Here is a 13,456-nt window from a genome sequence, read left to right on the forward strand (position 1 = left end):
AGTGCTTTATATCTTTCCCTCTTTGAACAGTTCATCTTAACAGATCATGATAAAATTTCTTAAAGACATGTCAAGAAGTCTCGAATGGAGACAGGTATCATAGGGCTGGTTAAGATAATAGAAATATTGGCTAGTGTCCTTTGGGGATAACAAACTTAATTGAAAGCCATGGCCTTTAATTTATCAGCACTGCTACTTCAGAAGAATGGCTCCTTTGTTGTCATGGGAACACGCTTTGGATAGTTTGGGCTGGTTTGAAAAACTGTTAGATACTGGGGCCGTGGATTTTATGGGGTCCCCAGCTGTACAGGGAGGTCTCAGTTTTCAAATATGCTGCTCTTAACCGAGAGTTTTTTCCTTTTAAAGTTTGGGCCACCCAGAGGATGAAGGTGCTGTGCTGCCTGACCCAGGTAACATCATCATTTTGCCATTCACTTGCATAGCCTACACAACCACCAACCAGGATTTCATCCAGCACCTTTCTGCTGTGATAAGGCAGGTGGTGCAGAGACAGCCGCTTTCCTGGACTGAAGCAGCCAGCAGAAGGGGCCCTGGGAGTGACTGCAGAGACATTGATACGGAAGGCGGCTATTTTGAAATGGGACTTCCTAAGGGAGAGCCAGCTCTGGAGTGGAGCGCTGCCCCTGATGGAGGCCCATCGACCGAGCACCTGCACATACGCAAAGTCCTCTGGAGCTTCTCCATTCAGGTTCACAAAGGAATCCGGCAATTTGCAGGCTGTTTAGTTCTGACTGACAGTGCAGTCGCTGTCTTTGAGATTCCTCAGGAGGCATCCAAAGAAAACAGTCAGCACATCCTTTCTGCCTTGAAGCTAGTGTTGTGCTTTCCATATGGGGACCTTACAGAGTTTGGCTTCCTCATGCCAGAAGTGTGCTTAGTGCTAAAGGTGAGAACCAGTGGCCACTGCTTGTGTCTTATTTCAGATGCCTCACATCTCCAAGAGTTTCATTCTTGTTTACACACCTGCTGTTCTCCGAAGCATACACCTGTGGTAGGTAGCTCCATGCTATATTGTGTCAAGACAAGCTTGCAGGAATTTATTTACCAGCTCATGGGATTTTACCACATTTCCTCAGATGACAGTGAGATCAAGGGTTGTTTTCCTGCATATCTTGTTTATGGTGATAAAAGTGACATTTGGCCGACCTTGGGCCACTCTGAGGGAGAGACAGAATGGTCTCAGCACGGCCTGCAGCCTCCATTTTGTGGGTCATCTGAACCAGGGCAGCCAGCAGTTCATCCGTGCTGGATATTTCTAACACCTCAACACTTGAACATAGTAAAGGCAGATTTCAGTGCTTTGTCAGAAAAAGGGAGATACTCCAGTGACACCAGAAAAATCTTCAAACTGAGCCGGATTCCTCTGGCCTCAGTTCTGTTGCACCCAACCCGCCATTCCGCTCAGCCTCAAGGTTCTTTCTCCGATGGCCATGTGCTTGAACTGCTGGTTGGATACAGATTTGTCACTGCAGTATTTGTCCTACCTCATGAAAAATTCCATTTTTTGAGAATCTACAACCTCTTGAGGACTTTCCTACAGGATGTGAAGACTATAGTTATCTTCAAAGCTTCCAAAAATTTGGAAATGGCAAGAAACCACCTGTTGGACTCCAATAATCTGCAGGCAGCGAGGTAATGACTTCCAGAACTCAATAGATGGTGCATAGTTCAATATTTACACCTTACCGACCCACTGCAAGCCCACCATTGTTACTCTTTGTTGTATAATAGCTTTATAACCCTTCCCCATAAACCAGGGTTGTGAGATAGATCATTAGGCGGCCTCACTAACATTGGTTTAGTTGTTTCTTCCAATGTATAAACAAGTCACAAATGGAGTGTGTGTGTATGTGATGGAGTATGGTTTGGAAAGTCACAAATTGTAATGGGTGTGAATTTTCACAAGTCTGAATTTTAATCATTCATTTGTCACATGGCTGAACACATACCATTAGCATCATTTTTAAAAGATATTTTATTAGAAATTTATTAGAAATCTTAATAGGGAGCATCAATATAAACACTAGAACTTTCTATTTCAGTTAATTTCAGTTCATAAAGCATCATGCAACTCTTTCTGTCTGTCCCTCTAAGTCATCCTTAGCTTTCTTTGCCTCTCCATTCTTACTTATCTTTCTTGATGGTCTGTAGCATAGGCTTCATTCTTTCAGTTACGTTTTTCTCTTACCCCTCCTCCCTCCCAAGTATTCTATATACAATGGTTTTTGCAGGTCTCTCTTCCTCAAATTTGTCATTCTCTCTCATGGTGTTGTGTTCCATGATTGATTTGGCAGCTGCCCTGTTTTCATTCCATTAGTTTTCTTCCAGTTTGTTTTTAAAATTTATTTATTTGTGAAAATAAAATAATCTTGCTACAAAAATCTTGGACAGCTAGCTCCTTTTTTGTTTGTTTATCCTTGATGGAATTTTCAGAGTATAAATCCCTACTCTGGAATTATTTTGTCAGAGGTATTTTTTTTTAAATAACTTATACTAAAGTGGGTGCTATCAGATTGTACTCCGAAAAGATTCTATAAGTTTGAAACGCCACCAGCAATAAATGTATGTGTTTCTCGCAAACCCTGCCAGCATTGAGTTCCATCACATTCAATGATTTTGGCCAATTTAAGGATGCGAGGTATTACCTCAGAATTGCATTGACAGGAGTATGAATGAAGCTCATAGTCCATGAACTTGCTGATTCTTCTTTTATTTCTTACTCTGATTTCTGCCTCTGTTCTGACCTCTTAGCATGATGCTAATGATAGTGAGGTCCAAGTTACTTTAGAACTTACATAAAAGATCCCTTTGTGCATAGATAGCAGCCATGATCCTTCTTACCAAAATACTCATTAAATGGTGTCAAAGCGCCCAATATGAAGGGCTGGTCACTGGCCATCCCTCCAAGAAAAAGAGAAGCATGGTTACCATCCTTGTACTCCACATGGGCTCCAGTCTCCTCCGTTTTAATTATCCATGACTGAGATGTCAGATGATGGAAAACACAGAGAAGTTATGGGATTGAGCAACAAACAGCCTTCCCCAAAGCTAGTAGGCAAAGTCTTTGAGAGGAAGATTGTTCTTTAGTCAGAACCTTGCTTCTGGTATTGAGTCTCTTAGCCTAAATCTAGAGGCTGTGCTTGATGTAGCAACAGCCATTTATCAGGCACCTGCTGCATGCAGAGCTCCAGGCTGGCTACTGTGGGTACAAAGGAACTAAAAAGCCCAGTCGTTTCTCTCTGGCAGTTTAGATAATTCAGATTAAGATCCGAAAGGGATTTCAGATCATCTCGTCCAGCTCTCATCTTACAGACAAGAAAACTGAGACCCACGGAGATTGTATAGGAAGCAGAGTAGCTGTTATTTGTCCCAAGTCCGTCTAACTCTAAATCATTCCCTGTAGCACACTGTCTAGAGGCGTGCATCTGTTCAGAACTGATGATCTGTGACTGTGAGAGAACCATGCATCCACCATTATTGATACCTTTGGAATTCAGCCAGTTTAGAAGTGAACATACATTGCTGCTGTAGAAGAATCTCAAATCTCCTTCTCTGGGAAAGCCTGGAAGGTGTCTTACTTAAGGACTCTTTTAGAGTAATTTGGGGGCGGGGGAGGAAGAGCCTTTGTTGGAGGATGGCTGCACAGGTTGAAAGGAATCGTAGAAAACCTAGGCCCAAAGTAGAGAAAAGACTTGTCCAGAGTCTCACAGCTATTGGCAAAAACCTAGATTGCAGCAGTTTGTCCTGACTAGCCACCCAAATCTGAACTCCTCATCCCTCATGTCAAGTTACCAGATTTCTTAATTCTTCCTTCAAGTTGTCTTTGCGATTTATATTTTTGTTTCCACTCTTCTTTTACCAGCACCAGAGTGCAAGCTCTCCTTTCCTCTTGCCTAGAGTGTTGCTTCAGCTTCCTCACTGCTCTTCCCTTTCTAGTCCATCCTCCATAAAGAGACCAGATTAGTCATCCAGAAGTACGCCCCCCTACTTGAAAAGAGCCTTCAGGGATTGTTGCCTTTAATATAGTCTAACTGCTTCAGTCTGGCATTCAAACTCCTATTCACTTTTTAGTCTCGTGGTACCCAACTTCTCAGCTTAGCTTCTGCTGCTCTTCCCGTGGCTGTCTATGTAAAATACACATTCCCAGTGTTATACTTTTTCTCTGACCCAGTCTTGCACCTGAAATGTCTCCTGTTCTCCTTCCCCATAAAAGTCCTACAAGCATATTTAAAAGCCTCATATATCATAGGAGCAGCTAGGTGGCATAGTAGATAGAGCACCAGCCTTGGAGTCAGAAGGACCCGAGTTAAATCCACCCACAGACATGAGATGTTTGACCGATACTAGCTGTGTGACCCTGGGCAAGTCACTTAACCCTGATTGCCTTGCCAAAAAATAAAATCCTATTCATCCTTCAGGGAAGTTAAAGTCCTACTTTTTCCAGTAAATTATCTTTGTTCTTGTCCACTTATTGCCTATATCCCCTCATTTTGCCATTTAATCGCCCTGTACACTTCACTCTTTGATATCTTGGCCCCACCTTCTCTGCCAATTTGTAAGACCTCTGAGAGTGATGCCTCTTTATACATCCTCATTTTTCCTCCTTAGTGCTTTGCCCGGGACTTTGTTGGGAGATCCATCTTCTCTGTTGACTTGGTAGCCCGTGGATATGTGCTACAGTGGTTTTCTCTGCTAATTGCAAACTCTTTGCCCACCAGATACAGGAAAGAAAGAATGTAAGAAAAATTGCTGTAAACTGAGATGATTAATTTGGGGGTAGGTGGCGCAGTGGATAAAGTGTCAGGCCTGAAGTCAGAAAGATTCATCTTCCTGAGTTCAGATCCAGCCCCACCCTGTTTGCCTCAGTTTCCTCATCTGTAAAATGAGCTGGAGAAGGAACTGGCAAACTACTCCAGTATCTCTGCCAAGAAAACTCCCTATAGGGTCACGAAAAGTCAGACATGACTGAAAAAAATGAACAATTGAGATTGAAAAGTTTTATAAGAACCTCAGGAGGCTAGTTAATAATGCGGTTTTTGAAAATTTATATATGCGTTTTAAAGATACTAAATGAACTACAAAGTGGAGGACCGTAGGATCTTAAAGAAGATTCATTTGCTGACCATCAGCCAGTCTTGGGGATCCTGCTGCCTGTGGAGGTCCAGGCAAGACAAGCTTTTTTGTCCTCTCACACCAAATTCCTGTGAAGTGTTCTGAGGTCAGAGCAGTTTAGCTTAGAACCCTCTGACACTGCATTCCTCACATTTCTAAAGTTGGCTTTATAACTCTAAGGCTCTCAGCTGGAAACATTTTTTTCTGATAGTCCATGGTTCATTTTATCCCCTTTCATTGTGTTGTGGCCTTTTCCTTCTCATGAACAGAATCCCCTTCGGCACTTACCCACTCTTACTGTCTGTCCTTAAACTTTGGTTTCCCTGGGAAGCTGGCCTAGGGTTCTTACACAGAAAACCGGGGTCTGGTCCACCTAAAAATCCCTCATTCAATTTGCATATGCTTCATGATTCAGGGCTCAGTTTCATCTAATGTGACCTTTTTTGAATCTTTGTAGCTTTTCCAAGCCTCATTTGACTCTCTCCTCCCTGTACCCGAGTGAATTTCTGATGCAGAAAATGACGGAAGACAACCAAATTCCTTTTTACCTGCCGGTTTCCTCATCTCTTCAGTATGTGGCTGGATTAAGGGGAAGTGCGATTGTTGAATTTTTCCATAACAATGTTGCTGAGGTATTGTGCCCCAATTATTGGTCTTTGGCTTTTCATCTTGGTTGCATTCTGTCTTTGTTTTCCAAGGCTTAGGGCCAGGCTAAGACTTTAATGATTTTCTTTGAGTCAAATTTCAGAAGTTGTCGGTGAAGGCTGAGATGAAGAGCTTTGTTATTTTTAAAAATCAAAACTACAGCTGTTCTTTGCAGTTTTATAAAGTGCTGCTTTACTTCCTCCCGCTTCCTTCCCCTACCCCTAAAAACCTAAAAGAATATCTTTCTAATGTAGAATTTCAGACAGTGGGGCTAGCTAATAGGAAGTTATTTGGGGACATCATTTCCCATCTACATGAAAAATGTGCCTGGGATAACTAATCTGCTTAAATAAGACGACCAACCTTGACTCCCTTAATTGTTTGCCATTGGTTCTATTTTCAGGTAATACCTCTCTCAGTGGCCCTGGAGGTTTGGGGTAGGGGTGGAATGCTGTCAGGAAAAGAGATGGCAAATTAGGAGCACCTACAGTGAGTGCAAATCCACAAGACTTTTTTCTTTTCAGGTTGAAAATGAAGAGCTGAGGCACCTCATGTGGTCATCAGTTTTATTCTACAAAACCCCAGATGTGGAAGTCACTGCCTGCGTGTTACTGACAACCAAAGCTGTGTACTTCCTGCTAGATGACTCCATCCGGCACCATTGTGAGCCTTTGCTAGGTAAGAAACGGTGAGGGGCCATTTGGATGTCACCATCACAGAGATGGAGATACTGGGAATCCATAGGGTGCCCGTTTTCCTTTTCTTTTCATTTAGCTGTCCACACTTAAAAAGTCCTAGCCCAGCTCTCCAGATAGGGTGATCCTTGACTGAAACCTAGCCTTACCTGTTTTTCACATGCCCAGAGCAGAATGTGTTACAGCAATGTTATATCTCCCCCTGAGGATTATTGACCCTGAGCACGTGGTCTAAAGCCTTTTTACTTATTGTACTATTCAGTTGATTGTTTTTGAATTGATTGGTGACTTCCAGCCATTGACTGGGCCATTGTGACCTTGAAAACTTGATGTGAAAACTTCTTTTCCTCTTAAAGATTAGACCAGCTGATGCCTTCATTCTGCATGGGTGCTTGATCCAGGCTTTTCTCTCTGGGGGTGCTGGCTTGTTAGAGCTGGATTCAAAGCCTTGTGGGACAGAGGTCACACATACTGCTGCTGAGCGCAGAGCTCAAGGGCATCTTTGGTCAAAGCTGGTCTCATGGTGTAGAGCACAGGCAGCTAGTCTTGACTCTGCTGCCTCCAGTTGTCCTCTTGGCCTGATTTTCCAAGGTGCAATCATCATGCAAGAGTTCATTTGACTCTTAGCAAAAGGACTTTTTTTATTCCAGTTCTCAGGGGCTTGAGTTGTGTTCCCTTCTGTGCAGTTTGTAGGGCACTGAAAATGTACTTTGCTCCTGAACATGGCTTTTCCAAAAGGTAAATGTGTTGTTCTCCAAGGCACATAGACTGTTTGGTAGGTGAGTTTGAAAAAGGTCCTTATCCACGTACACCGGCCCACCCTCCTCAAAAATCTGAACTCCTTCTCCAAGAATGACTAATGTTTGTGATTTTTTTTTATGCACAGATTTCTGGAATCAGAGGAACTCTGATTATGACAATAGCCCCTTCCATCTGTCCCAGTGCTTTGTTCTAAAGCTCAATGACCTACAGTCAGTTAACGTAGGACTCTTTGACCAGTATTTTCGGGTTACTGGTGAGTGACATTTCTGCTGTGTTTATTTCTAACAAACAAATAGGTCTATTCTGGCTTCTTATGTATAACCTTATTATTATTATTAACATGTACATTATTTCTTTGTGCACATATGGATACTCTCAGCCAAGTAGCTGGGGAGGGAGGAAATGGCCATGAACTTTTGGAAACAACAGAGGTTGCTGAATCTGCCCTTTTGACCATAGTCAAAAGTCAAGAATTTCACTAGCGACCTGTCAGCAAGGAACCAAGTAAACAGAATGATAAACAGACAGACGGAATGAGCCTCGGAGTTCCCTCTCAGTAGCATGCAGGATGTTTCTGGCTCACACTTCCTAAATATATTTTAAAGAGAGAAAGCTCAGCTATTTCACTAGGCCTTCCTAACCCGTTCCAAAATATGTGTGTCAGCCTTTCCTGCCTTCAAAACTGCTGCCAGTCTCGACACTTCATATCCGAGTTGTGTAGGCTATCTCATCCTGTTGTTTGATCCCCAAAGGCTCCCTCCTAAACATGCTGCACAGGAAAGAGCTCAGGGCCTTTTGGGCAGGGGAATAGGGCTGGGCATTTGCAAATCAAGTAGCATGGACTTGTTTCCTCAGGCTCTTCGGCAGATCACATCGTAACTTGTCTGACTCGAGACAGTTACTGTACTCATGCCTTCATTCAGCACCTCATGGCTGTCCTCTCCTTGCTGGCCCGAACACCTTCCCCAGAACCAGTTGACAAGGATTTTTACTCTGAATTTGGAAACAAAAATACAGGTAAAGAAAAACTTGTATCTCCTCTTTTCCTTGAGGAAGTTAGCTTGGTGGGCTGATCTTCCTCACTTCCCTGTTTGGCATATGCATGATGTTTTGGAAAAGAAGAACAGACATGAGCTGGCAAAGACATGGGTTTGGATCCTGCCTCTTGATACTTACAAGCTGTGTGACCATGAGGAAGTTATTTAATTTCAATGAGTCTGTTTCCCCATCTGCAAACTAGGACTGATTAACCATAAAGTTAACTGTTATTCCTAGGGCCTTTGTTCCTGCTCTGCAAAGCTTCCCAATCAGCCCCTGTATGTTGGATCCCCTCTCACATCCCGCTCAAATGCCACAAACTTTCCTTCACTACTCTAGTCCTCCCTGATCTCTCTAGCCTTTGGGCTCCACACACTATCTTGGTATGTCAAGAATTTGTGATTTTTGTCAGTGTGGAAACTTTCCACCAATGCAGTTTATATCTCATCCATAACTTACATTGCAAGAATTTTCAGGGTCCTTGTTAGCCACCATACAAATAAACCATAAACTAGCACAAATAGGTAAAATGGAATTTATGCGTGACACACACCATCAGTAGGTGAGGGACCTCTCTCTCTCTCTCTCTCTCTCTCTCTCTCTCTCTCTCTCTCTCTCTCTCTCTCTCTCTCTCTCGCGCGCGCGCGCGCGCACACACACACGTTGAGGTTTAGTCTCTGCCCACCTAGGCCAAACACTGTTGTGGTTTCATGATGTGTTGTGATGGAACCGTGTCAAAGAATTCAGAATCAGACCACCTCTGATCCAAGTATGGGCATTTATTGAGATTGACGCCTCTCATGGAGCGGGCTAACTTCCAAGAGGAACCAGCTGCTTCAGAGAAAGCAAGATGGACTTTTATAGGGTAAAGATGCTATTACATTACAGAAGTTTACATGGAATATAGGAATAGGATTAATATTAAAAAGGCAGGAGGAGTTTGTTAAGGGATTAGTTAATGGAGGAAGGGTCCTAGCCTCAGTGGGACTGCGCAGGCACTATTGTAGGGTGGCCCCTTATACGGTTTGGTAGTCAAGCATTCTGGTCATGCTGCCCTCCAATTGGCTAGCTGTTGTGGTCCTGTCTGGTCAAGACAGAGGATGTAAGTGTGATTGCACACCTGTTTCACGGAAAAGGTTTCTGTTTTTGTGGGAACTAAGAGTTCAGGGACACACCTGTTGTTCTAGTGATCAGTGAGGCATAAGTTAGGATATTGAGGGGGGCCTAGGTAGGTACAGGGGGAATGAAGTTTAACATTTACTTTCAGCACTTAATATGAAATTCAGAGACATTAAGTGACTTACCCAGGGTCACACAACAAATGTAAAAGGCAGCATTTGAGCCTATGTCTTAATTAGCATTAGCCAACAGTACTTGAGTTCCTGCTGTGTGTTATGACTGTTTCAGAGTTGCCAAGTTTGTTTTTCTGCTAGATTCTAAGATTTCAGAGGTTTGGTTATTGTTTCTCCTTCAGTGCTCCCCATGTGATAGGAATTCAGTAAATGTTGATTGAATGAGCTAATGACTAAAGCCTCATTCCAAGGGCTATGGGTCACTCGGCCTTAGGAGTCATTGGTAATGAGGATTACTGATCAGTCCTGTGGAGTAGGGTTGGATTAGTTCATTTTATAGGTGGGAAATTGAAGTTCAGAGAAGCTGGCTTGCTCCACATCAGATCTAGGATGGGAACCCGGGTCTCCTGTCTCCCAAGTTCAATGTTTTTTCCACTAAGCCACAACCGAGAATCACCGGGTTGCAATGTGCCATTTGTCTTTGCAGGAAAGATGGACAACTATGAATTGATCCACTCTAGCAGAGTAAAATTTATTTACCCTAATGAGGAAGAGATTGGAGACTTGGCTTTCATTGTCGCTGAGAAGATGGATGACTTGGTAGATCGCCCTGCTCTGAATATCCTCCTCTATGTTTTGGCATTCCAAGTGAATCCTGGGGAAGGCACTTCTTCAGCCAGCAGTTCACTCCAGCCAAAGACACTCATTCTGACCAGTTCAGGTTTATTCCTTTTCGATGAGGACCATGTCAGTTATCCACTGCCTGAGTTTGCCAAGGAGCCACCAAAGAAAGACAAATACCGGTTTGCTGATGGCCGGAGGATCCGGGACCTGGACCGGGTCCTCATGGGCTACCAGATGTACCCACAGGCCCTCACCTTCGTGTTTGATGATGTACAAAACCAAGATTTAATGCAGAACCTGACCCTGGATCACTTTGGAGACACTCTGGTTACTGCCCAGGGAGCCCCCAAACCCAGGGGACGTGATGGGGGCAGGGAAGTGCAGTGGTACATCTTCATCCCAAGTGCTGAGAGCCGAGAGAAGCTCATCTCGATGCTCGCCAGACAGTGGGAAACACTGTGTGGACGGGAGCTGCCCCTTGAGCTCACAGGGTAAGAGACTTAGCCATTGGACAGTGAATAGGACGAGGACTGGGAAATCCAAGCCCATCCAGCCTTTGGCCTCCCTAGAACACTGAGCTCCATGGAATTGCATCTTCTTAGGTGTTCACTGGGTGGGGGCTTGGCTTTTTTTTGTTAACCTCTTCTAGAGATTTTTATGCTGAATATGTAAATGTTTTATGCTCTGCATCCTGGAAACCTGTATGAATTGAAAGGAGTCTAAACACTATGACATAGTGCTGTCTAGGGCTGTCTCTATTTCCACATTTGTTTCCTGTATATATATCAGTCAACCCAAACTATTCCACTGTAAATAATGGTGAGAGAAGCACTCGTGATGTCAAAAAGTGCAGTGTTGTGTGTGTGTGAGCTGTCTTTTATTGGCTGTGCTGCTAAACATTTAAGTTAATATGATTTACAGACACTTTTACATTTGTCTTTTTATGAAGTGTCAAAATTGTTTTTTATTTTGCTGCTAATCATGAACCTCATAGCAAAATTTACATGAAGGTGCCCCAAGTGTGGGGACACCGCTTTGGTGGAGGGGTGGCGCGTTCTCACTGCCCACAGGAGCGTGAATGACAAGTGGGGGTCATGACTGGCTGCGTGGGACACCTGGGCCACCCACCCTCCAAGCACCAAGTGTTGCTCTCATTGCCTCCTTTCACAATACCAATAAAGTGGAATTTGACACAGTCTTGTTTTCTTGGGTCACAGTGCTTCAGGGAGAGTCCGGCATATCTCATGAGGGAGAGCTGCGCTCTAAATGAGCCTCTGATTCCCTGGGGAGGGCAGGCCCATCCCCTCTGAACTTGAGTATCTATATAACTAGTCACCTAGAACAGTCTAGAAAGGGGCCCAGAATGGACTAGAAAAGCTCAAGAACAGCCCCTCTTCTGCACGTCCTCTCATTGCACCCTTGCTCCATCTCTTCATTTAAAATGTAGGGCAGTTCTCACTTTCCTAAGTGGACTGTTCTGGAGGCCTCTACTGAAAATGATTTTCATATAATGTGAATTTTGCCCATAGACGTGGCGGAGGGAGGCAGGAAAGGGGCTGTGTGTCCATGGACGAAAGGGGCCAGCGCACAGGTCAAGCACCCAGGACAGAGAAGCGAGATCAGGAGGAGGAACACGTGGGGACTGGAGACAAAGGTGGTCACTTGGTGCTGGGGGTCTCAAGCCAAGCCCCTGATCCAGCAGTGGTCTCTCCAAGTGTCTGTTTTTGCTTGTTTTTCCAGGATTTTTTTTTTTTTTTGGTGATGGGGTGGGAGGCCATGGAGCCGTAAGCAGAGGGGCAGGAGCAAAGTGAGAGAGAGCATAATATGGTATGGTAAAGTTAACATGGTGTTTTTAGGGAATGTAGATTTCTTCCAGAATTCTTTATAAAGTCAAAATTGCATGATATAAATTTATGTAAAGTGCAAATTAACTGTACTTGGAGTACTTCAAAGATTCATGACTTCATCAGTACTGGCATACCTTCCCTGAGGCAGTTCATAGCCCCTCTTCCATCCCCTAGCACAGGGACTCTTAACTTTGGTTCCATGAACAATCTGTATCTCAATACAATTTGTTGCCTTTGCAATCCTCTGCATTTTATTTAAAAATATTCTGAGGAGGGGTCTATGCCACAAAAAAATTGACCCCCTTCCCTGGGAAATTATTTTATAAGTTGCTTCGAGTCCAGCCACGCTGTTCTGAAGACATCTTCCATGGCCTCGTACTTAAAGCCTTTCCAGCTTAGATGGTCCAAGAGTCATAGCATCTCAGAGTTAGAAGTCATTAGTCTGTGTGAGCCTGAGCTCCACTGTCATAGCCTCTGAAAGTCCAGGGCTGTCGCCTCCATGCCACAACAAGGTGAACTTCCATGTGGGTTTACAAAGGGTCAGGGCTTTATAAGCCAAACCATGACTGTTTTTCACTAAGAGCCTACCCATCCTCCAATCTGACCTGGCCTGATATGGGACTTTCCCTCAAGATTCAGGAAAGTCTCTCCTAAAGCTGGAAGAACTTCTGTCCATATGCTTTGAGCAAGAAGAAATTTCATCCAGGCCTCTCCCTCTGCCATCTGCTGCTCGCTACCTATGTGACTTCAGAAAGTCCTTCGAACTCTCAGGTTCTTCCTCAGAAAAATGAGAGAATGGTACAGATGGCGTAGATGGCTTTGTTCCCTTCAAGCTCCAGATCTGTGCTCCTCGGCTGTCTCAGTCTGTGCCACATCCCAGAGACGGAAAGATGGGCACATTGATGCATTATGCTGAAACTGCGACTCACTGGATCATTCTGGAAAGCAACTTTGAGTTAACAAGAGTGATTCAAATATCCATACACTGGCACCCATTGATTCTACTGCTGGGTGCATACCTCAAGGAGGTCAATGGCAACAGAGCGTCCCATATGCAACAAAATATTTATAGCAGCATTTTTTGTGGTTAGTAAGAATCTGGAAACAAAGCAGAAGCCTATCACCTGGGGAATAGCTAAACTAATTGTGCAGAGAAATATTAGAGCCCAGGAGCAGCTAGGTAGAACTGGATAGAAGGCCGGGGCTGGACTCATTATGTCCTAATTCAAATCCAGCCTCAGACATTTCCTAGCTGTGTGACTCTGGGCAAGTTATTTGCCTTTGCTTCAATTTCCTCAACTGTTAAATAGCACCTTCCTCCCAGGGTGGTTGTGAGGGTCAAATGAGAGAATATTTGTAAAGCACTTGGCACATAGGAGCTTGATAAATGCTCTTTCCTTTCCTCAGCCCATCATAGGAA

The 13,456-nt window shown here is 43.9% G+C and overlaps 1 protein-coding gene across 3 annotated transcripts in view; it reads left to right on the forward strand.

Annotated features, from left to right (window-relative positions):
• The window catches only part of NISCH (nischarin), a 49,118-nt gene extending 37,733 nt beyond the window's left edge, over positions 1-11,385 (forward strand). For 2 of the 3 annotated variants that reach the window (XR_005009110.1, XR_005009111.1), the window contains 7 exons: positions 367-410; positions 500-1,653; positions 5,591-5,765; positions 6,303-6,456; positions 7,360-7,488; positions 8,091-8,252; positions 10,053-11,385. Coding sequence is in view for 1 of the 3 variants with exons in the window: in XM_036737866.1 (XP_036593761.1) it covers positions 367-1,653; positions 5,591-5,765; positions 6,303-6,456; positions 7,360-7,488; positions 8,091-8,252; positions 10,053-10,684 (2,539 nt within the window). In the remaining 2 variants the exon portion in view is untranslated. Of the gene's footprint in view, positions 1-366; positions 1,654-5,590; positions 5,766-6,302; positions 6,457-7,359; positions 7,489-8,090; positions 8,253-10,052 lie in introns of all 3 variants that reach the window. The other variant, XM_036737866.1, reaches the window with a different exon arrangement.
• Positions 11,386-13,456: the final 2,071 nt, after the last annotated feature.

The sequence above is a fragment of the Trichosurus vulpecula genome, chromosome 9, assembly GCF_011100635.1.
Source record: "Trichosurus vulpecula isolate mTriVul1 chromosome 9, mTriVul1.pri, whole genome shotgun sequence".
Taxonomy (NCBI): domain Eukaryota; kingdom Metazoa; phylum Chordata; class Mammalia; order Diprotodontia; family Phalangeridae; genus Trichosurus; species Trichosurus vulpecula.